At 43.1% G+C, this 25,398-nt stretch overlaps 1 protein-coding gene across 1 annotated transcript in view; it reads right to left on the reverse strand.

Annotated features, from left to right (window-relative positions):
* Positions 1 to 25,398, reverse strand: part of SPAG1 (sperm associated antigen 1) — a 3,545,022-nt gene that overhangs the window by 2,775,952 nt on the left and 743,672 nt on the right. The window contains exon 5 of the mRNA XM_044075164.1: positions 14,771 to 14,880. Within this exon, the coding sequence (XP_043931099.1) occupies positions 14,771 to 14,880 (110 nt within the window). The remainder of the gene's footprint in view (positions 1 to 14,770; positions 14,881 to 25,398) is intronic.

Genomic DNA, 25,398 nt, shown 5'->3' on the forward strand with positions numbered 1-25,398 from the left:
CTGCTTGCATCTGTCTGTAAGCAAGATGGGGTGAGACAGTGGAAGTCTTTGGAGAGACCACTGAACAAAGAGGAGCCATTGGAGAATTCTCATGTGCAATCTCGCTAGAGGGACCAACATGATTGTTGCTGCCATGGTCCCTAGGAGCTGGAGAACCCATCTTGCCTTCGCTTGTCTCAGGGGCATCAGGATGTGTATCTGTTGTTGTAAGACTCTGATCCTTTCCTGCAGTAAAAATGCTCGCATTCGAATGGCGTCTAATTCTGCTCCTATAAAGGTGGCACGCTGCGAGGGCAATAAAGCAGATTTTTCTCAATTTATTGTTCATAGGTTCATAGGTTGGTACTAGGCTATCAGCCCTAGGGCCTATACAAGCCTAGCCATAACAATTCCCTGGCTATTTCTTCCCACACTATTTACTTTCCTGGACCCCTGTCTAGCAGGGCGACTGACGTGATCCCTGGGGTGAATTTCCTTTCTCCCATCCATTGTTATACCCAATTGGTGACAGAGTGATGGTAGTGTCCCTGGTTTGAACTAGTTGATGCCTGGTGGGGGCGGTAAGGAGCCAGTCGTCCAGATACGGAAACACTTGGAATCCCTGACGTCTCAAATGAGCCGTCACCACCGCCATACACTTGCTGAACACCCTGGGGGCTGTGGTGAGACCAAAGGGCAGGGCTCGAAATTGGAAATGACTGGCTCCCAGCCAGAAGCGTAGGTGACTCCTGGATGCCCTGTCCATTTTCACATGGTAGTAAGCATCCTTGAGGTCAATGCAGCACGTCCATACCTCCTCTCCCAACAATGGGAGAATCGATTGTAGTGTGACCATATGGAACTTGGACTTGTGTACATAGTTGTTCAGTTGGCTGAGATCTAGTATGGGTCTCAGGTCCCCTGTTCTTTTCGGCACCAAAAAGAATCTTGAGTAAGTCCCTAATCCGATTTGGTCTGAGGGGACACGCTGGATGGCTACTTTTTCTAGCAGCTTTGAGACCTCTGAGGCTGCTTGATCCTTTTGACTGGGTGGAACGTCTGGGATTTTCCTGATTGGTGGGGGGTCTGCTGCAAGTGGAATGAGATAACCTCTGGAAATTATCCGTAATACCCATCGGTCCTGGGTAATGCTTTCCCAGGCTTCCGGATATAACGAAATTCGACCCCCGACTGGCTCCAGATAAGTACAGCCGGGCACACCCTCAGGAACAAGAGTAGGGAGAGCCACGAAAGGAATTGCGGTCTCCCGAATTGCGGGGGCCCCCTCTGCCTCTGGGGTAACATCTCCCTGAATAACCTCCCTCTCCCCTGCCTCTGGAGGGGGGTTCACCTTGTGCGGCAGGAAAAAACCTCTGTGATTTCTTGAACCACACCCCCCCCCCTCTCCTGCTGGGCCTTGGGATAAGGCCTAAAAGGAAGGGAAAAATGGACCCCTACGGCAGACAGGGTCTTTCCCTCTTGCTTGCACCTGGTGAGGGTGTCTTTCAGTTTGGTCCCAAACAAAGAGGAACCATCAAAGGGGGCATCAGTGAAGGAAGACTTGAAGGCCTCCGCAAAGTGACACAGGCGCAGCCAGGCTTGCCTTCTAAGGGTGACCCCTGAGCTTGCTGCCCTACTCTCCCTCGGCTGCATACGAAATGAGCCGCATGGATGAGTTAACAATAGAGTTGAGGGTAGAGACCTGGGCGTTAACTGTCTGAGCCACCGCCTCAGGAACGTTACCCACAAGAGTATCTCTTAACTCCTTAAGGAGATCTCTCTGGAGCTGAGTGAAGTGAGACAGGTAATTCAGCGACCGTAAGGTAAAGGTTGCTGACGAGAGGGTATGCTTGCCATACTGATCCATGGTCCTAGACTCCTTGTTAGGAGGATGGACGGATGAAGAAGACTCTGCTACTTCCTTCTGAGTGGCTGCCGCCACCACCATGGCATCTACAGGGACTCCTTTAGACAGAAACTCTTTGCCCTGGGGGGCAGAAAGAAACTTGTTGGGACGCCTGGGTACGGGCTCCACAGAATCAGGGTTTTCCCACACTCTTTGACAAATCAGATCAAGGAGTTCGTCGAAGGGTGGAGACACTCAGGAGGCGGAGGGCTGAGCACCAAAGGCCTTATGGAATACCGACTCCTCCTCAGAAGGGGCTTTGGATGGCCAGTCACCTCTTTGTTTCAGTATCTCCAGGATATCGGAGAAGGAAACCATCAGAGGATGACTTGGGGGACCCCTCCGATTCCTCAAGGTCAGTATCAGAGGTGAGGGACTCATCCTGGGAGTTTATGTACTTCCTCTTGCACATTTTCTTTCTGGGTGGCTCCTCAGGCATGAACTCTGAGGGACCCTCAGAAATCTGGGGACCACTCGTGGGGGTATCCCTAAGGCCCTGGTGCTCTGCTGTCCATGGATGGGTGGTCATCAGAAGCTCTCACCGGAGTGGTGGGGGACAGAGTGACTGACCTGCCTGATGTAGCTGACAATCTGGCCAGCGCGGTCCGCATAGCCTCGAAGACCGCCCCTCCAAATCTGAGGAGCGACCAGCCTCCGAGGCCATGACAGGGGTCAGAGTTCCCCCGAGCTGATGCACCGAACGGGAGGCTCGGGACCGAAATAAGCCCTGAGATGTCCCCCTCGGGCCCGACTGAAGAATCCCGAGTCCCAAACCCCGAGGACGGAGCCGATGGGGTCGGAGCCAATGCCGGTACCGATGGAGCCAAATGGGGCATCGGAGCCAGCCTAGGAACATCACACTGCGCGGAACATTCCAGCTCCGAAGACAGAGATACGCTTGGAGGAGGAATGATTGAAGACGGGGTCGGGACGGGCTCCGGAGCCGACTGGGCTGAAGCCGAAAACAATTTTGCCAAAACTGGTGACTGGAGGAGCCTCTGAACCACCCTATCAACATCCACATCCGAAAGGGTCCTGGAGGATTTGGAAGACAGGGATGGAGAATGAGATCTCCTCTCAGGAGAAGCTGGTCTGAGACTGGGCGATAGGCTCCTAAGAGGTTCCAATAAAATTGGAGCCGACGCCGGTTCCGTCAGTACCGACACTTCCTGTGGCCCCGAGGACAGTGGAGCCGAGGAGGTCAATGCAGTTTTTGAGATTTTCTCCGGAGGCTCCGATGAAGCTGACTGAGCCGGAGATCTCTTCTTTGACTTGCCAGATTTTGATTTTCCACTGGAAGACGAATCCATAGCCTCTTCAAAAGAGGGTTTCAAGAGTCCCTTTAAGATTAGCTTATTCTTTCTCTCTTGGAGAACTCCAGGACTGAACGCATGACAAAAACTGCAGGATTCCTGCAGGTGGATGGCTCCCAGGCAATAGACACAAATGGAAAGCCCATTGGTAATGGACATTTTGTAACCACATTTAGAACACTTTTTGAAACCCAAAGGTTTGTGCTCCTTGGGATTCTTTAGACATGTTAACTACTACGCCAACAAGGCAAAACCCAAGTCTGAGAACAACACACAGGGGCTCACACTACAAAAAGCGGGAATGGCGCTAAACAGTGACCAACACTAAACAGAGCAAATAGCAACTCTCAACAAGGGACTGAAACCCACAAGGAAAGGGAAGCCCAAACCTCTAACTTAAACGGTCTAGACCGTACTCACACGAAGGCAAAATGAGGAGAACTAGGTCCTCTAACTGAAACAGGCCTAGCCCGAAGGAACAGTCAGTGGGATATCACACAACAATCACATGATCACAACTCTCAACAAACTTAGACAAATAGCTATGAAAATAGCTTTTGATATGAATCAAAATTTTCTTAAGACAAGAAAAAAGAGGGTACTTAGCCACAGCCAAGCGAGACCACGTCCTAGCTACACAAGCGGCAAATGAGATCTGGGGATATGGAGCAGTGCACCATGGGATACCTGCTTAGCCCAGTCAATGAAAGACTTCGAGCTAGTAAAATCGGCAGAGTCAGAGCAGATATTCGGCTCCGAACCCATGGGTAAGAATGTAGGCGAGATTGGACTACATAACATCTAACTTTATGTCAGACCTGCTGACCTGTCTGTTAAAATGCTGTGTAGTAAAGTATTTAAAATGCCATCTATCGTCTCAAATGCTTTGGTATAGAGGTTTAACTGTACTCTTAAAATCATGCTGACTGAACGCCAGTAGCATTTTGTGTGTGATTGAAACAAGTACCTGCCCCATCGCCTCTTTAAATACATAGAGGCACCCCAACCATCTACAGGTTTTTCACCTTTGAGTTACTTTAAAGTTGTATAGTGAGGGGGCCTGTAGGCTTAATTTATTATTAGTGAGAAAGATTGAAAATGATGCTTGCAAAGTGCGTTTGTGAAGGACATACTAAATTTCAGGAATAAGCTTAAGGAGTCCATGGGGCTGGCAAAGGAGCACCTAACTCAAGCATAATAGCAACAAAACATTTGGTACAACCAAAATGGCAACTACTGTTGCACAGAAAGTAATGGTGCTTAAACCTATTTAGCAAAATAAACTCCGAGCAATTTGAGGGGGACTTTTCACTGTTATAAGGAAGGAAAATATTGTTAATTATGTGGATCTGCCAGATAGAGGGTAGAAACACAAGCATTACTATGTTACCATGTAGGAAAGCAGTGGGTTACATGAGGAATTACAGAGAATCTTGTAGTAGGCCTTCTCAGTGAATCTCAGCCTGACACACCCTGAATGAGGTAGTGCTGTCACAGCAACTATCCTCTACTCAGGTTCAGGAAATCTGATCAGTATCGTACCATTTTAGAGAAATGGTCACTGCAAAACAGGTAGTTATGTACTCACCATAACGATCAATGTATGTGGTCCATCTCGCCTCACGTTCTTTACTCATGGGTTCGTTGCCGAGAATCGGCTCCGACTCGGCCAACTTATTTCTCTAGCACAAAGTCTCTAATTGGCTGGGCTAACCCGGTATCACAAGATGCACCTCGCCCTAGCCCCAGCCCAGATCTAGTTTGCAGCCATTCCAGTCACACCCCACACACAACTACCACTGGAAGGAGCTCCAGCCAGAAAGGAAAGAAAAAACAACTGACATTGAAGGGTTCTCAGAGCCAATTTTCCTCCAAATCCTACAGGAAGGGGGCAGGTGGGAGGGTACGTAAGAATGTGAGGTGAGATGGACCACATACATCGATCATTATGGTGAGTACATAACTACCTGATGTTATGTGGTCCTATCTCGCCTACATTCTTTACTCACGGGACAGCATCCCCAGCACCTCTATCCTGGGCGGCTCATAGGAAAATACTCCTGAGAACCGTGGAACCAAAGGAAGCCCGGCCCCTAGAAGCCACATCCAACTTGTAATGAGTAATAAAGGTGTGTGGAGAGGCCCAGGTGGCCGCAGCACAAATATCATCCAATGAAAGCCTGGCATGATATGCTATTGATGTAGACATTGCCCTGGTAGAGTGAGCTTTGACGGGAAAAGGTAAATTTCTGCCTGCTGACAAATAGATAAAGGAAATACAATTGTTGATCCATTTAGAAATTGTGCTCTTGGAAATAGAACAACCTGTTCTGTTTTCTGAGAAGGACACAAACAGCTGATCAGACTTCCTAATAAGCTTAGTCCTGTGCAAGTAGAATCTTAGTTGTCTGTGCACATCCAACTGGTGAAATCTAAACTCTGCTTTATTGGAAAAGTTTGGAAAGAAAACTGGTAACTAGATAGACTGATGAAGATTAATGGTGGAGGACACCTTCGGAAGGAAGGACAGGTTAAGTCTCAGGGAAATTCTGTCCTTATGAAATGTCAAATACGGAAGTTTAATGGAAAAGGCTTGAATCTCTGATACTTTTCTGGCCGATGTAATGGCTATTAGGAAAGCCGTCTTCCAAGATAGAAATTTTAATTCACAGGTGGCAGCCAGTTCAAAGGGCGGTGAAGTGATGGCTTGTAACACAAGGTTTAGATCACATGGCATGACAGGTTCTGAAACAGGAGGGCGAAGTAACCAGGCGCCTTTCAAGAAGGCCTTACAAAGTTTATGGCCCATAAGAGAAAGCTCGTAAGATGTATGAAAATTGGAAATTGCAGCCAGCTGCACCTTAATGGTAGCAGGCGCGGAGCCCTGTCGGAAAAGCATGGCTAAAAAATTTAAGACCGATGGAATTGGGGCTGTGAAGGGTCCAAACCTTGGGCCTGAGACCAAATGGAGAATCTCTTCCATTTGCTGGAATAAATCCTTCTGGTGGAAGACTTATGAGACAAAGACAAGATGTGTACCACCTCAGGTGAAAAGGAATGTTGTCTAACTAGTGATGGAAGTGGAGCAGCCAGACTGTCAACCTGAGGGTTCGCAGGGAGGGGTGGAGCTGTCCTGACATGTGAATCAGTAGGTCTGACACTGGGTCCAGGGTCCAAGGACCGTCCACTGCATACTGCTGAAGAAAGGGGAACCATACTTGTCGAGGCCAGTGTGGAGCAATTAGAATCATCCTGCTTCCCAAGGATATGGCTTTCTGAATCACTCTTGGTAACAGAGGAAACAGAGGGAAAGCATAGATCAGACCGGGGGGCCAATCGTGGACTAGAGCATCCCTGGGTGACTCCCCCTGTGGGGGGATCAGTGTGAAGTACTTGCTGCATTTGGCATTGACAGGGCTGACGAAGAGATCGCAGCAAGGCTGACCCCACCTGTTGAAAATTTGAACCGCCACTCGGTTATTCAGGGACCACTCGTAAGGCATCAGAATAGCTCTGCTCAGCCTGTCCGCTATCATGTTGGTCTTTCCTGGAATGTGCGTTGCCACTAAAAACCGCTGGGAAGACACTGCCCAATGCCACACTCGCATGGCCTCTCTGCAGAGGGGATAAGACTTAGTTCTCCCCTGCTTGTTCAGGTACCACACCACGGACATGCTGTCGGAGTGAATTGCAATCATTCCCAGAGGAAGAGAGCTTTGGAGTGCCTGCAAAGGTAGTAACACCGCTCTCATCTCTAGAACATTGATGTGCAAGTGTACCTCGTGATCTTGCCACGTGCCTTGGACCATCCTGCCAAGATAATGCCCCCCCACCCCATCTGGGAGGCATCTGCGGTCACCGTGGCCACTGGAGACATTGGAATCAAGCACCTCCCTTTGTCCAGATTGATGGAACATAGCCACCAACGGAGGTCCTGTTTGCACCGTTCCGTGAGAAGTATCAAGTGGGAAAGAGGAAGCTTCTGAAAGGACCATTGGGCCGAAAGGAGCCACTGTAGGATCCGCATGTGTAACCTGGCTAGAGGCACCAGCATGATGGTGGCAGCCATGGATCCCAGGAGCTGGAGAACTAACCTGGCCTGAACTCTCTTGAGGAGCAACAATGCGTGAATCTGAGACTGCAGCACTCTTATCCTCTCTTGTGGCAAAAAGGCCCAGATTTGAATAGAGTCTAGCTCGGCGCCTATAAAAAACAACACGCTGTGAGGGCAGCAAGGCAGACTTTTCCCAGTTCAAGGTAATTCCTAGTTGATGACAAAGTGTAATCGTAGCCTCTCTGGCTTGAATGAGGAGATGCCTGGTGGGGGCGGTGAGAAGCCAGTCATCCAGATATGGAAACACCTGGAATCCCTGACGTCTCAGGTGAGCCGTCACCACTGCCAAACACTTGGTAAACACCCTGAGGGCTGTGGTGAGACCAAAGTCAGGGCACGAAACTGGAAGTGACTGGCTCCCAGCCGGAAGCGTAAGTGACTCCTGGATGCCTTGTCCATCTTGATGTGATAGTAGGCATCCTTGAGATTGATGGAGCACATCCATACTCCTTTTTCCAGCAAGGGAAAAATGGACTGAAGAGTGACCATTCGGAACCTGGACGTCAGAATGCAGTGATTCAATCGGCTGAGATCCAGAATGGGCCTCAGGTCCCCTGTTCTTTTTGGCACCAAAAAGAGTCTTGAGTAAGTTCCTGATCCGATATGGTCTGAGGGGACTGGTTGGATGACTCCTTTTTCTAGCAGCTTTGAAACTTCAAGTGCTGCTTGATCCCGTTGACTGGGTGGAACGTCCGGGATTCTTTTGACTGGAGGGGGTGTTGATAAAAAGGGGATAGTGTAACCTCCGGTAACTATTCGAATCACCCAACGATCCTGGGTGATGCTTTCCCAGGCTTCCGGATGCAACGAAATTCGGCCCCCGATTGGCTCCGGAACAGCACAGTCGGGCAACACCTCAGGAACGCTGAAAGGAAGACCCGCGAAAGGAATCGCTGTCTCCCGAGTTGCGGGGGCCTCCTCTGCCTCTAGGATGGCGTCTTCCAGAATAATTTCCCGCTCCTCTGCCTCTGGAGGGGGACTCACCTTGAGCGGCAGGGAAAGACTTCTGTGACTTCTTGAACCACATTTTCCCTCCTCTCTGAGCCTTGGGGTAAGGCCTAGAAGGAAGAGAGAAATGGGCCCCTAGGGCAGATAGGGTCTTCTCCTCCTGTTTGCATCTGGTGAGGGTGTCTTTCACTTTGGTCCCGAAGAGTGAGGACCCATCAAAGGGGGTGTCAGTGAAGAAAGACTTAAAGGCCTCAGCGAAATGACACAGGCGCATCCAGGCTTGCCTTCTGAGAGCTACACCTGAGGTAGCTGCCCTACTCACCCCTTTGGCTGCATAGGATATGAGCCTCATGGACAAGTTGACAATGGAACCAAGGTTAGACAACTGGGCGTTAACAGTCTGCGCTACCACCTCAGGCATGTTACCTGGCAGAGTGTCTCCTAGCTCCTTAAGGAGATCTCTCTGGAGCCGAGTAAAATGACAAAGATAATTCAGCGACCGAAGTCTAAGCACTCCTCAAAAGAAGGCTTAACCAGGCCCTTCAAAATCAGCTTATTTTTTTCTTTCCTGCAGTACCCTCGGGCTGAAAGCGTGGCAAAAAGTGCAGGACTCTTGCAGGTGAATAGCACCAAGACAATAAATGCAGATAGAATGCCCATCTGTAACGGACATCTTGTAGCCACATTTTGAGCATTTTTTAAACCCAGAGGGTTTATGCTCTTTCTGCTCTTTAGACATAGTAAATCGCAACCCACTCAACAGACAATGACAGACACAAGAGGAAGGCGGGAAAAACCAACTATGAACAGCCAAGGAAACTCTAATTTAAACATTTCTTTGGTGCAGCAAGGAAACTCTAACTAACGACCCAAAAAAAAAAAAAAAACACCAAACAAACACAAGTTTACACAAAAATGACACAGGAGAGGACTAGGTCCTCTAATTTAAACGGGCCTAGCCCGCCAAAACAGAGGGATACCACAAAAAACACTACTCGCTTACACAGTACACTCACAATGAAGAACTAGCTATTAAAATAGCTTTTTACAAGAAAACAGACTGCTAAAGACTTATGAAAAGTTTGAAAAGGGTACTTAGCCACAGCCAAGCGAGACCACGTCCTAACTCTACAAGCGGCAAACGAGATCTGGGGCTAGTGCGAGGTGCATCTTGGGATACCGGGTTAGCCCAGCCAATTAGAGACTCCGTGCTAGAGAAATAAGTTGGCCGAGTTGGAGCCAATTCTCGTCTCCGAACCCGTGAGTAAAGAATGTAGGTGAGACAGGACCACATAAAATCTAGAGTTCACACAAACCGGTGGGAAACCACGGATTTACGGGGACCAAACAGACAATTAAAAAGAGCTACCATCTGAAGTAAAAATATTCCAAATGGAGATGTACAAGGTTTTCCAAGAAAGGAAATTGGGTAATTTAATTATAGAAATAAATTTCTCCCCTAGACATATTTAGTGGGGAGAGATTCTCAATAAAACTTGCCTGTCATCTAGAGGGAGAAGAAATGTCAGATTATAGATTCATTTCTTGAATTTAAAAAAGTAAACAGTTGTGTGCTTTATTTGATGTGTACAACTTAAAATGGTTTTCTTTTTGATAATATGGAAATGTTTGTTACCATGCTCACGGTTTCCTTTACAACCTGTTTTACCTTACCATGAAAGGGAACTGTGCATTCAAGGCAGCTTGCCTTAAACTGAGATACAGATTCTGTGTTTTAAAAAATTTCTAACCTCTGTGAAGTGTAAGGAGTTGTTACTATCCTTTACTTTCTCTCTGCATGGGACTCTTATTTTGTCTGGGGAAATTCTATCTTGTAGCGAAAGCTAAATCAAGGATTTCCTTACGTCATCCACATTAAGCAACTGGAGATAACAGATGGTGTTAAGAGTTCTCCAGTCATGTCTATCCAAATGAAAAATTTTCTTTTCTTTTATCCGTGTAACAGCAACACTGTCTTTTATTCATAATCAGTTCTTTTTGAAAAGTAAACAGTTGTTACTTTTTAATTCTATAAAAACTTGCAGCTGGTGGTTTAGTTTAATGAAGGGTATCCTAACAGTATTGATGTGACTTTTGTTATACACCCTTTAGGAGAGATACTGCGTTGCTATCAGCTATTATAAATTAACATATTGGTTGGCTGACTAGAAAGTGTTCAATAACTGAGATCTTGGTATTAGATTAGTCATCTGATTAGTGGCATTGTGTGCTGTGAATGCCATAAAGGGGTACTTATCACTGGAGAGGTAAGCACTGGGTCTGTATCTTCTTCTTCTTTCGGCTGCTCCCGTTAGGGGTCACCACAGCGGATCATCTGTTTCCATTTCTTCCTGTCCTCTGCATCTTGCTCTGTCACACCAACCACCTGCATTTCCTCTCTCACCACATCCATAAACCTTATCTTAGGCCTTCCTCTTTTCCTGTTACCTGACAGCTTCATCCTTAGCATCTTTTTACCAATATACTCTGCATCCCTCCTCAGCACATGTCCAAACCAACGTAATCTTGCCTCTCTGGATTTGTCTCCAAACCTTCCAACCTGGGTTGACCCTCTAATATACTTATTCTTAATCCTGTCCACCCTCAGTGCAAATCCTAACATCTTTAACTCTGCCACGTCCAGCTCTGACTCATGCTTTTTTGTCAATGCCACTGTCTCCAACCCAAATAACATAGCTGGTCTCACTATCCTCTTGTAGACCTTCCTTTTCACTCTTACTGGTACTCATCTGTCACAAATCACTCCTGATGCTCTTCTCCAGCCACTCCATCCTGCCTGTACTCTCTTCTTCACCTCTCTTCCACACTCACCATTACTCTGAACTGTTGATCACAAGTATTTAAACTCATCCACCTTCGCAACCTCTACTCCCTGCATCCTCACTATTCCTCTATCGTCTCTCTCATTCACACACATATATTATGTCTTAGTCCTGCCGACCTTCATTCCTCTTCTCTCTAGAGCATATCTCCACCTCTCCAGGGTCTCCTCCACCTGTTTCCTACTCTCACTATAGATCACAATGTCATCTGCAAACATCATAGTCCACGGGGAATCCTGTCTGATCTCGTCTGTCAACCTGTCCATTACCACTGCAAATAAGAAAGGGCTCAGAGCTGATCCTTGATGTAATCCCACCTCCACCTTAAACGCATCCGTCACTCCCACCACAGACCTGACTGCTGTCACACTACCCTCGTACATATCCTGTACCACTCTTACATACTTCTCTGACACTCCTGACTTACTCATACAATACCCCAACTCCTCTCTAGGCACCCTGTCATATGCTTTCCCTAAGTGCACAAAGACACAATGCAACTCCTTCTGACCTTCTCTGTACTTCTCCATCAACACTCTCAGAGCAAATATCGCATCTGTAGTGCTCTTTCCTGGCATGAAACCATACCGCTGATCACTAACCATCACCTCTCTTCTTAACCTAGCTTCCACTACTCTTTCTGGGTCTGTATATGCATATGAAAAACAGATTGGTTAGGTCGCAGTTATTGTTGACAAGACTGAACTAGAGGGAAACGAACAAAGATTGAGATGGCAGAAATTCTGGGGAGTCCCTGATTATAACCCTATTCTGTAGCTGACACTGTAAAGTTTATTCAGATGTGACAGGTGATGATTATAGCCAAAAGAATAGCTCTTAAGGCCAGTTATTCCTTGCATACATATCTGATTGCAGTAGAGCAAGATCAAGGCTTGAAATCCCTTGTTCCTCAAACAGGTACTAGTGATATGACTTTAGGCTCCAAACTCCCTACATCTGACATACTTTCCTGACAGATGTGCTGGATTTAAGACTTGCACCCTCACTCATACAGTTCAAAAGGCATATTACTTAAGCAAGTGAGATGTTACAAAAACTGGACTTAAAAAACATAATTAAAAAAAAAATTTAGCTGAAAATCCCAAAATCCTTCAAATAAAATTCACTAGAAAATATCAAAACGTTTCAGAGAAGTAGATAAGTATACAGAGGGGACCCAAACTATGTAAAAATTGCAATTAGAAATTGAAACTGCAAAATTATAAAATAGATACTTAGCAGCAAACATGTACTTTTCATTTTTGTTCACACAAGTAGAAATGCTGGCAAAATACAAGCACAATGTGCTGTCATAAAAGACCATCTAAAATAATGTTTTCAATTTTAAATGTTTAGGTTAGAAAAAATTCTAAAAATATCAGCTATATTTCAGAGATATGTTCCTTTGCAGGTAATGTGCAAAATAAATCAAAATGACAAACAGTGAAGGAGCAATTAAAAAAAATAGCAGTTAAAATTAAGTGAGTTTGCTTTTTCATAGTTTGCTCACAACAGGGAAAAATCTGCATTAGCCTACACTTAAGATAAACTAATGTTTTATATAGGTGGTACACATCAAAAGATAGATAAATAACAGATGGTAAAAGGCAGTAGGCTGTCCCACTTTTCTCAACTGCCAAAGAAGCATTGTTCTTTTCAAGGCCATTCTTTCCTTTCCACTCTTTTCTATCATAACAAACTCTGGATCCTAAAAGTGTAATCAGCTCCACTAAAAACACATTTTTGCACTTTTTTATGGGAACTCACAATTAGTTCCCTTTCATTCTAAATACCCTCATTTAATGATTCTTGTACCCCAAGTATGTACAAAGTACTACAAAGTGATTGCCTCACTGTTTGTTTCAGTAATGAACAACACACAATTGTGCATCACAGAAAAATTGTAAGGCATAAGAAAAGCTTCCAACCACATAAAAGCTGAGCTTGCTATAACAATCATGGCACGTACCTCTTAAGCCAAGTTTATAAAATGATGATATTTAAAAATCTACCAAAGGTTAAAAAAGGATACATATATTCTTTAAAAAGGCAACTACCAAATGAAGTATAAGGCATTATAAAGTGAGTGTTAATTGTTCCATATCATATTGGATGAGTTAGATCAAAACATAAGGCAAAACCAAGTGCTCAGACTTTCCATGAGAGACATTAGACAGTAATCATGAAGTGCCTTCCAGTTATTACACAAAAGTACTGTTTTTCTGATGGCTCATTTCAGATAATATTTTCTTTCCTGTGGGTGCTCTAAACACAGTGATGTTACTGTTAAACATCAACACTGTATCTGCAGCTCAATTAGATGTCTTAAAGTTGCTGCAGTACTGTATAGTTTAGATTTAACAGCAGGCTTGTGTAATTAGAGTCCATCGTTCACACTACCAGATTGCTATTATACATGTAATAACCGCAGATTCAGATGAGGATGCAACACAACTGACTATGTTTGCAGTGAGACAAATCATTGAGAAGAAGCTAGAAATGAGGAACGAGTCCAACTGTGCATTCCTAGACATGGAGAAAGCATATGACAAGGTCCCAAGAAAGCTGATCTGGGCAGTACCATGATGGTTCGAAGTCCCAGAAACATTAGTAGAATTAGTGGAGTCTATGTACAAGAACCCAATGACTCAAGTATATACAGTGTTTGGACTCAGATGGGATTCCAAGTGGGAGTGGGTGTATGCCAAGTTTCAGCTCTGAGCCCAGTGCTGTTCATACTGGTGATGGACTACATTAGCAAACAGGTTGGTGGGGACAGATCAACAAAGTTGCTGCATGCAGATGATGTGGCATTACAGGCAGACTGTGAGCAGGAACTTCAGCAAAGGCTAGGGGAATGAAATGCAAAATTGAAGGCCCATGGGATGAAACCAAGCACAGAAAAGACAGTGGTAATGGCAGCAAATTGGGGAAATTAGAAGAAGCTGAGAACTGAGACAGAAGGGAAGATAGTGGAACAGGTAAATAGCTTTAAGTATCTAGGAAGGGTGGTTGAGGAGAAGAGAAGTCGGAATGAAGAGGTCAAAGCTAGAATCAGAGGGGCTGCAGTCAACTGGTATAGAGTGTCAGGTGTAGTCTATGACAGAAGAATGCCAAAGAAGCTGAAAAGTAAGGTGTATAGACAGTGGTGCGACCAGTACTACTGTATGGTACAGAACCCTGAGCAGTAATGGCAGAGCAGATAAAGAAGATAGAGGTGATGGAAATTAAGTGCCTCAGAAGAGTGGTAGGATGCACTCTGTGAGACAGATAAAGAAATAAGGACATAAGAGCAGAAGCCAAAGTAGCTCCAATTGCAGAAAAGATCAAAGAGAACAGATTACAGTGGTTTGGACACGTGCAGAAAAGCAGAAAACAATCTGGTGAAGACGATTTGGGACAGACAGGAAGAAAGTAAGAGGAAACAAGGACGTCCAGCAAAGTGGCGGATGAATTGTGTGATAGAAGATCTGTGACAGTCAGGTATGAATGTTGAAGAAAGCAGGAGTATGGCATTGAATTGAGAGAAAGATGGCGACAGTTAACACAATTCCCCGACCCTATGTAGAAAAAAATGGGAAAAGGGGGGCTGATGATGATCTAATAGCCACGCATACTTAATACGGCTGCTCCTTTTTTTTAAACAAGTACTATGTTCTTCAGTTACCTGCAGTATCAATGATTTTTTCAATAGTAGGTCCCATACTGAAAGAAGTCTTAGAACTCTTTTCTGTTCTGCTATCTTCTATTTTGGCACACTCCTCTTCAACATTAAATCTGCAGTAAAACAGATAGAAAATATGAATTAAAAAGTATACAAGAAACTCCCTCATACCACAACAATAAGAACACATATCGTTTATTATAGCAAGCCATATTTCCTGGAAAAAGAAACATCTGTCTGTGTTTGCAGTTTCTAGAGAAGCACTTGCATTAACACTGGCCAAGTGTACTTTTTTTACCTTTGTGAGCTACCTTTGACAAAGGAATGGCTGAATTACAGAAAAAAAAAAGAAAAAAGAAAATGAAGGAACACAAGATATTCAGAACACTTAAGCTTCAGTTCTCTTTTAATATTTTCTTAGTTACAAAGAATAAAGTTCAATATCACTAGGTTTTACTACTTCTGTAGCACCACAAGATAAGCTTGGCTGTTGGACATCGTAGTGCAACAGAAGAACCAGCAAGGTGAGAAAATGTCTTTAGCACTTCATAATCATGAATCTCCTGTCATATTCAAATATCTGAAAAGGCAGGTACTGCCTGCACCCTTGCTCAGGCTTAACATTTAAACAATACAAAACAGCTGACTATATGCTGAATGTTTTAGCTGCAGTACTGTTGCAGGATTTTACGACTACATTAATATGAAGAGGAGTTGAATTACTTACTTTGCTTTTTTGTGAAATTTAGTTCAGAATGACTAGAAGAACTGATAGAGTTTCAAGTGTCTCTGTTTTATTATTTAACAAGATATCTAAAATGTATGTATACTTCGAAGTTCTGCTAAATCTTTAGCTGGTTTACAAAAACATAACATATCAATATATTTCCAACAGAGAAAAAGAGAAACCTTATTCATAATAGAAAGTGTTATTTATGTTTTTTACCCCTCTTTTGTAAGGACTTTAATAATGTTATTTTTTCCAGCAGGATATCCCCATGAAATCTAGAGAAGTAGTGATAGTTTATGCAATACCCCTACCTCATGTATAAAAAAAAAATGGGTTGATGACTATGATTACTAGTGTAAGCCTCCATCCTCCCTGATATCCAGCTGTGTTCAAATAAGCACAGTAGTATAATAAAGCACCCTTGCTAGTTCTTCAAGTGAGTAATCTTAAAATAAGACTGGAGTAAAACCAGGTGAGGCTAAGTAACAGCTGCTAAGGTAAACTAGAATAAGTAGAAAAACAAAAAAAAAAAAATAAATGAAAGTTATGTACTTACCACAATGACAAATCTGAAGGAGCAGGTACATCTCTATAAGAAGTAGGATTAATGCTTCTCGGTATTTGATTGCTTGGCACCTGAAATACTCCCAGACTACTAACCTCTCCCCATTTATCAATAATGTTCTCCTGAAATACCTCTTTTCATTATCTCAGTCATGCTGCACAAAGCACAGCATAAAGCCATAAAACAATAATGATCTCTACACTACATCAGAAAAAAAGGAAGGAGGACATGAGAAGGTATACTGAAAAGAAATTACCTGCTCATTCATATCTAAAGTTATGATAAGTGCATAACTTCTAATTTCAAAGCAAGACAAAGTCCCAAGCTCATCTTCCTAAGTGGTCCCCGTATTGAAAATTTGTCTCTGAACATCATGGCCTTGAAGGAAGTCCTAGACCTAGAGATAACATCCAAATTGTCGAGTCATGTAAAATTGTTAAGTGAAGGCCATGAAGACGGTGAACCAACAACATAAAATATTGCATTCTAGATAAAGGCTGAGAGGTTGCCACTACCCTGGCTGAATGAGTTCTATGTTAAAAAAAATAAAATAAAATTTAATACATCCAGCCATTTAGATAATGCAACTTTAGATCCTAGTTTTCTTATCAGAGAAATACACAAACAAGCATTTTCTTAAAGATTTGCTTCTGTCAGCATAACAGCTATGTGCCTGTGGATGTTCACATTAAGTAACAGATATCTCCTCAGTTAGACTAGTCTGGAAAGGGCATGGCTGTATAGAGTATAGAAATACAGACCTAAGACCAGAGTCTGATTAGCAGTTTGGGCAAAAGAAGAGCCAGCCAGGGGAGATGGAAATTAGTGGTTAGTGCCAGCTTGCTTATACTGGAGGGGAGGAAGTCAGTATGACCCTCTGTACCACTGACCCTGACTAACAAAGTGGTATAATTGCAGGTATCAGCTATTAGGTCACTGTAGCTCATGTCACATGCAGATCAGGTAGGCATTATATATGTGTGCAAATGACTCCACAGGTACCTCCTATAGAACGGAATGTCATGGAAATCCCCTGGCCACTACTGGGAGAGGTTAGGCCATGAGGATGGGCCTTTAATGTCTGACCCACTATTTCACACCAGACTCTCATTTCCGAGAAGAATGGTATGTTAAGGCACTTGTCTTACTCAGGAACAAACGGATCATATGGTTCTTATCCTAGCCAAGGAAAGAATGGGACTGGCTTTTGCACTTCGTCAGAGGAACAAACACACTGCTTGTGTACAAGCAGGGGAGCCACTAAGCAGATCATGCAGTGCCAAAATAAAGAAAGAGAAAAAAGAAAGGGGCGAGATGGAAAGACTGACTCAAGTTAGTCTTAGTGGCTACGCCATGCATATATCAGTGTCCATGGCATAGCCACTAAGACTTACCTGAGTCAGGTTAGTATTAGTGGCTATGTCATGCATATGTCAGTGTCCATGGCTCAGCATGTAACACACTTGTCCTTAATACTGGAAAAGCAGAAAGCACTGCTTACTATTTTCATGCCAGAGGCTTGGATTCTTTTCCCATTACTGACACTGCAGTGCAGCACAATGGTGGGGCTGCACTTCTGAGTATGCTAATATTTGTTCAAGACATTAAACAGAAGTCTACTCTGCTTGAGTTGACAGTAGCTCAGGTAGATGTAAAAGATCTCCAGGCACTTAATGAAAACAGCAGAGGAATTTATTCAATTCATATTTACATATCTTATTTATGTAAAAATAAAAACAGAAGATATATTCACAGTAGCCTATAAACATATAAACAGGAGCATAGTGTTGAACTGTCCCCACCCTTTGATAACCAAAATTTAACTTTTTGCAAAATATGTCTCAGATTCCATTTTGTATTGTATAATACCTCCCCCCATATCTCATTTTCCACAGAAACCAAACATGAGCAAGAACTTTTCAGTTTATTTCTTCTACTCAGTTTAAACTGCATTCAACATAATAACACTATATTATATCCATTATCCCTTTTTGTTGGTTTCTTTCTATAACCCCCTACTTTTCCCAAAACTTTTTGACTCTTACATCCTGTGAAAAAATATACTGTCTCTTCCTCATTAAGTGCTATGCATTGTGTTTCATCATTCTATCTGTACTCCAGCAGCTTGCCTAACATTAAACTCCATAAGCAATCCTTACATTCATTAACATGTTGAAATATTTTCCTTTGTCACATTATACCATCCTTAATATGTATGTTGAACTTATACCATGCATCAGTTAAAACATATTTATGTTGAACTTGTACCATATATCAGTTAAAAAAAATGTTTCCATTATATTTTTATACCATTCATTCGTGGGCCTTTCAAAGTGGTCCTGATCTTTTTACCACTCCTTCATTTTATCACTCCTTCTTCCCTTTCTGTCTCTCTTTTGTACTGTTTTTTCATAAATAAGCAACATACTTAGTACTCAGAATTTGTCCTACAACTGTCTCTGCCCCATTTTTGATCTGTTGCAGTATCAAAAATAAGTGCAAAGAATGCAGAAAATAATGGAATTTATTAACCCCTAAGCCCACTCTTTCTTCTTTACTATATAAAATCCTTATTTGAATAGGTTTTAAATGAGAATTCCATATACATAAAATAAAGTTCTAATGCTTTTCTTTGCAATTTCTTTGGCAGCATATACACCTACCTTATATAACATGGAATGTAACAAATATACTTACTTCTTTAAAAAAAAATCATACATTTTCTACAACTTTATGAGCAAAAACAAAGCCTACAAGCTAGGTAAGGAATGCTCCAACCCATGAACCAGTCAATGAAAAGAAAAAAAGATGAGCGGACTTCCATGGCTGATGTAACAACTCCGCATGCTTTAATATCACATAAAAGCAAAAACAGAGACCAAGTAAAAAGGGGAGCGCTTTCACAGTCCATAATACAACTGCTTCTTTAGACCTAATAAAAACATCCTTCCTACTCTCTCTCTCTCTCTCTATATATATATATATATATATATATATATATATATATATACACACACCAGTCAAATACCAATTAACTTATTAAGTACACACCTAAAAGCACAATGCAACCTGCTTAATACTGCCTTTGTGAGGATAAGGACAATGAAATGCATAATTAAACTTACTCATAAATACATCATATATTTAAAACATCACATATAAAAAAACATCAAGAATAAAACATCATATACATACAAGTCATATGTAAACATAGCAGCAATTTCTCCAAATAAATATATATAATATTATATAAAGCTCTAAGTTTCAGTGCTTAAAGCTGTCGTGCCTTCAACAGTGGTTTGATAGAAACCCGATCATTCAACCCAGGAAACCTGCCTCCACCCAACCGTATAATCCACTCTTGTTCTTTCAACTCTGTCTTATTCTTAAAGTCCCCACCTCTAATACTAGCAGCTAAGAGCTCAAGGGCTAAAAACTTAAAACCATGACTCTGACCACTGTCCAAAGACATGCTTGGCTAGGGCATTGGTCACTTTCTTGTTCTTGATATTATTAACATGTTCAAGAATCCTCTCTTTAAAGTGCCTGTTGGTCTTCCCTATGTAGTACGCAAAGCATACTTTGCAGTAGGCAAAATATACCAAGTCTTTGTTCAAACAGTCAGCATAGAAAGAGGTATCTACTACAAACCTTTGCATGGGATGTTCAACTCTACCTCCTGCATGAATAAAACTACATGCTTTTACACTTCTTATAGGGAAAAGTCCCCTCACGGTCAGATTGTGGTAAACAGACATTCCTTGTGTTCTTGTAACACAACTGCCTCTTCAAAGACAGACTATTCCTGAAGGTAAACCTAGGTCTCTCCTTCACTACTCTATTAATTCCTTCATCAGAATGTAAAATACCCCAATGTTTATTAATAATATCACAGATCACTCTCACATTACTAGAATATTTGAGAGTCATCCTAACTTCATCTCTCTATATATGTGCTCATGACCATGTGTAGACATATAACAATCTGAGAAATAAAGTCTAGTAATCCTACCTCTTTCAGTCCATAACTCTTGGATATAGCCTTCAATCTCTCTATTCCTATAAACTCTCTCTAAAATATTATGCTTCAACCCCTCCATGGCATCTCTTAGACTCTGTTCATCATTATGTAGTCTCATTGTCCTCAACACTTGTCCTCTCACCACATTATGTGGAACATGTCGTGGATGCATACTAGTCTAATGGAGCAGTGTGTTCTTTTTACAATCCTTCTTATATACAGCTGCCTTAAAACTCCCTCTGGGACCTCTACTAACTGAGGCATCTAAGAAATTGACATATTCTTTAGAACTTACACATGTGAACTTGAGAAAGGACATAGTGGAATGTAGGTATTCTAAAAACCTATCCACCAACTCCACAGGCCCTTCCCAAAGAATAAAAATATGAGCCACGTAACGTCTATAACAGATGATATGATTACAAAAATCATTGTTCCTGACCACAAAATCGTATTCCCACTTTACCAGCACCGCTACAGAGATCTCAACCTCATTACCACAATCAACAGAACATGCTGGAGGAACAGGTTCCTCACCCAGAGACTGCACATGTTCTGGAATAGACTTCCCACACATGTCAAGAAGAGCACCTCGCTGTCCCTCTTCAACAGAAATCTTGATGGGTGGATGGATAATAGATAGTTCACCCCGGGGATCACTCCAGTGGCTCTACTTGATAGAGGCACTGGGAACTAACGTCAGGCGGCACGATGCCAAGGCACTTCTATGGGCTAAGCTTGTAAAGGCTCCATGGCCATTAGCCTAGTACACACCTATGAGCCTATGAATCAGCACAAGGTTGGTGTAGTTATTGGCACAAGCTGTGCCCATTGCTACACCAAACTTTTGTAGATAGTGTTCCCCATTACATACAAACACATTATTACTAAGAATCAAGTCTAGCAACACACAAACCAAATCTATCTTCTCAGGTGTCAAATGGTGACCAGTCATTAAAAAAGACCTTACATTCTCAACACCCCATTCATTGGGGATAATTGTGAACAAAGAAGTAACATCTAAGGTCATAAATAAATATTCACTCTCAGCATCTAGACTAGGTGTAACTTGAAACAAATCATTTAAAAATCCTTAGTGTCTTTAAGACAGTCTCAACAGTCTCAAGTATAGGTTGTAGATTCTTCTCAACATAGATCGAGAGGGGTTCTGCAGCCCATCCCTTACTCAACACTATTGGATGCATGGGGGGCATATCCTATCTTTATGTACCTTCGGCAATCCATAGAGAATGGGTGTGACAGAATGCTTCCCGAAAAAATACTTAAATAACTCTTCATCAATAACGTTTGTCATTAACATGTCAAATAAATACAATTCTAACCTCTCTATAATCCCAGAAACTTGTCTCTTAGAAATAGGGGTATACACACTGTCTTCACTCAACATCTGAACCATGCGTTCAATGTAAAAAACTTTGTCTAGAATCACAATACCACCCCCCTTTTTCAGCTGGGCAGATTTCAACTGATGTTAGTTCTTTCAACTGCTTCAAAGCTGCCTGTTCAGCAAAAGTCAAATTATAAAAACCTTGATGTCCCCCATCATATAAAACTTTATAACTCTCATCCTCACAAACTGTAGTAAAAACCTCTAGAAGTGGATGAACGTTCGGCATAAACACATTCGGTTTCCTGAAAGTATCCATCCTCTCATTACTTTCAGGAAACTGTAGTATCACCATACACTCCGTTTTTTCTAATATTCATCCCTACTTTCTCTAATTAATTTAGTTAAATACTTTTACTACGTCAGTCACCCAGCTTTTGTTCTTCACTATAATTACTAAACGATTAACAATTTATTAAAGGAATCTAGGCTTATTGCAGATACTGAATGTCAACTATACTCTTTTGCCTCATTTTTCCCATAACCCTATGAATTATTTTTTAAACACCTTTATTGAATTATCACTTGTGACACAGGCAAATTAAAAGTTATGTTCTTATCAAAACTAACTATCTGTGTTATCCATTTTCATTCTTCTCCAATGTATGGGTTTGGATCTGATCCTCGGGTCAGACTCAGCCGTTTACTTCAGACTTAGGATTCAGCTCTCGAGCTCCACCCTGTATCCATAATGCTCTGTTGTATCCAGAAGTTTTTGATAGGTACAGAGTACAGATGGGAGTGAAGTTGAGGAAGAATGAAAATGGACAACACAGATGCCTAGTTATGGTAAGAATAAGAAGTTATGTACCTACCATAACGTTCCATGTTAGTTGTCTTCTCTCGCCTTCTTTCTTGCTTGATGGGTTCGGAGCCGATCCTCGGCTCCGACTCGGCACTTGCTTTAGCTCGAGAACTCCTTTTACCAGCTCGAGGCAGCCCCATATCCCATGATGCAAGGCAGTAAGTACCCAGATCTCGTTTGTTGACAAAGGGCAATAACACCAAGCATAAAATACTTCCCAAAGGAAGAAGAAACTTACAGATGGAAAAAGGACCAGGTCTGAATGGTCTTTAGCATAACAGTTTCTTATACAAGGTCTGTCCAGGCCAGGGGGAAGGAGGGAGGGTCGCAAGAAAGAAGGCGAGAAGACAACTAACATGGAACGTTATGGTAGGTACATAACTTCTTAATGTTAAGTTGTCAATCTCGCCTTCATTCTTGCTTGATGGGACCGCGTCCCTAGCACCTCTATCCTGGGTGGCTCAATGGAACAAACTCTTGAGGACTGTAGAGCCAAAACTGGCTCTGTCCCTGGAGGCCAAGTCCAATTTGTAATGGGAGACAAAAGTGTGAGGAGTGGCCCAAGTGGCCGATGCACAAATAGTGTCCAAAGGCAGTCTAGCTTGAAAAGCTGTAGAAGTAGCTAAACTCCTAGTTGAATGTGCTTTAGGTTTTGAGCACAGCTGTTTTCCCCTGATCGTATAAATTTCAGTGATGACCGAAGAAAGCCATCTGGACAAAGTCACTTTAGAAACAGGAAGGCCTTTTGTATTATCCGCATAGGAAACAAAAAGTTGATCAGATTTTCTAAATTTTTTGTTCTGTCCAAATAATATCTAAGCTGACGGTGGACGTCAAGATAATGTAGCTTTTGTTCAGCTCTATCTGAATAGTTAGGAAAAATACAGGAGATCAATGGATTGATTCAGATTGTTTTTTGAAGCGACCTTAGGTAAAAAGGATGGATTAGTTCTCAAAGATACTCTGTCTTTGTGAAAAATCAAATAGGGGGGGTCGAACCGAAAGAGCATGAAGTTCAGACACCCTCCTGGCAGATGTAATAGCCACTAGAAATAAAGTTTTCCAAGAAAGATATTTCAGGGAACAAGAAACAGCTGGCTCGAAGGGGGGAAGAATCAAGGATGTCAGCACTAAATTTAGATCCCACTGAGGAGGAGGATTCCTGATTGGAGGCTTTAGTAGGAAAATTCCTTTCAGGAAGGCCCTGCAGAGCCTATGGGACATAATATTATGATCTGCTATCCCGACATGAAAATTAGAAATAGCAGCCAACTGAACTCTGACTGTGGAAGAAGAGGAGCCTGCATGAAAAATCTCTGCTAAAAGTCCAGAACTGCCTGAACAGGGGCAGTAAAAGGATCAATATTTTGGGCCTTAGCCCAATAAGAGAAACGTTCCATTTGCTTGTGTAAATCCTCCTGGTAGAGGATTTTAGTGAAGCTACTATGATATCTCTAACTGGGTTAGAGATCAAAGGAAGCCTGGCTAAGGAAGGAAGTGGAGCAACCATGCTGTGAGGTTGAGAGAAGGGATTGACCGGTGCAGCTGACCGGATTGGTGAATCAGTAGATCTGGCACTGGGTCCAGATGCCACGGCTGCACCAAAAGGTGATGATGGAGGAACGGGAACCAAACTTGTCGAGGCCAGTAAGGGGCAATGAGAATCAATTTGGCTCTCAAAGCGGTAGCTTTCTGGATCACCTGAGGGATCAGAGGAAATGGAGGGAAGGCATAAAGAAGTCCCTGGGGCCAATCCTGGGTCAGAGCGTCTCTGGGGGGATGGCCTGATAGAAGGAAGAGGCTGAAGAAGTCTGGACATTTGCTGTTTTGGGGAGTAGCAAAAAGATCGCAACATGGACGACCCCATTCCAGAAAAATCTCTTCCGCTATGGATTGCTTGAGAGACCACTCGTGAGGCATGAGAATAGCTCTGCTCAATCTGTCCGCTATAATGTTGGTTTTCCCAGGGATATGCGTTGCTACCAGAAACCGATGAGAGGAGATCGCCCATTGCCATAGTCTGAGCGCTTCGACACAAGGGTAGGACTTGGTTCCGCCCTGTTTGTTGATATACCAAACTACAGACATGTTGTCTGTGTGGACTGCAATTGTCCCTACGGGAAGAAAGTCGTTGAGGGCTTGCAACGTTAAAAGCACTGCTCTCATCTCCAGGACATTTATGTGCAGATGGTACTCGAACGGCTGCCACGTCCCATGAACCATCCTGCCCTGATAATGACCCCCCCACCCGATCAGGGAGGCATCCGTGGTGACAGTGGCTATCGGGGACGGAGGTACAAAGCACCTGCCTTGGTGAACCTGAGACGATGTGATCCACCAAGCAAGATGTTCTTTGCATGTTTGTGTCACCAGAATCTGGTGACGCATTGGGAGTTGCTGGTATGACCACTGTGTGAACAGCATCCACTGAAGGAGGCGCATGTAGAATCGGGCCAGGGAAGAAGAGTAATGGCCGCAGCCATGAGACCTAATACCTTTAGAACCATTCTGGCCTGTACTTTCTTGCTGGCCAGAATGATCCTGACATGAGTCTGAATGTCTGAAACTCTTTGTTCTGTAAGGGTAGCTGACATCCGAACAGTGTTTAAGTTTGCGCCTATGAAGGTAATAGACTGGCAGGGCGATAAGGATGACTTTTCGAAGTTGACTGAGATGCCCAAATGAGAACAAAGGTCTATTGTGTAATCCCTGGCTTGTATAAGCTGATGCCTGGTGGTGGCTGACAGGAGCCAGTCGTCGAGATACGGAAACACCTGGAATCCTTGACGTCTCAGGTGAGCCGTGACCACTGCCATGCATTTGGTGAACACTCTGGGGGCTGTAGTGAGACCAAAGGGCAGGGCTCTGAACTGGAAGTGACTGGACCCCAGCCAAAGCGGAGAAATCTCCTGGAGCGTCTGTGAATTTTGATGTGATAGTACGCATCCTGAAGATCTATTGAGCACATCCAGTTGTCCTTCTGTAAGAAGGGCAGAATTGACTGAAGAGTGACCATTCGGAATCTTGTCTTCCTGACAGACTTGTTGAGTCTGCTGAGATCCAATATTGGTCTCCAGTCTCCCGTCTTTTTGGGGACCAAAA

This window comes from Protopterus annectens, chromosome 6.part0 (genome assembly GCF_019279795.1).
Source record: "Protopterus annectens isolate FY-2018-M chromosome 6.part0, PAN1.0, whole genome shotgun sequence".
NCBI classification, from domain to species: Eukaryota; Metazoa; Chordata; order Ceratodontiformes; family Protopteridae; genus Protopterus; species Protopterus annectens.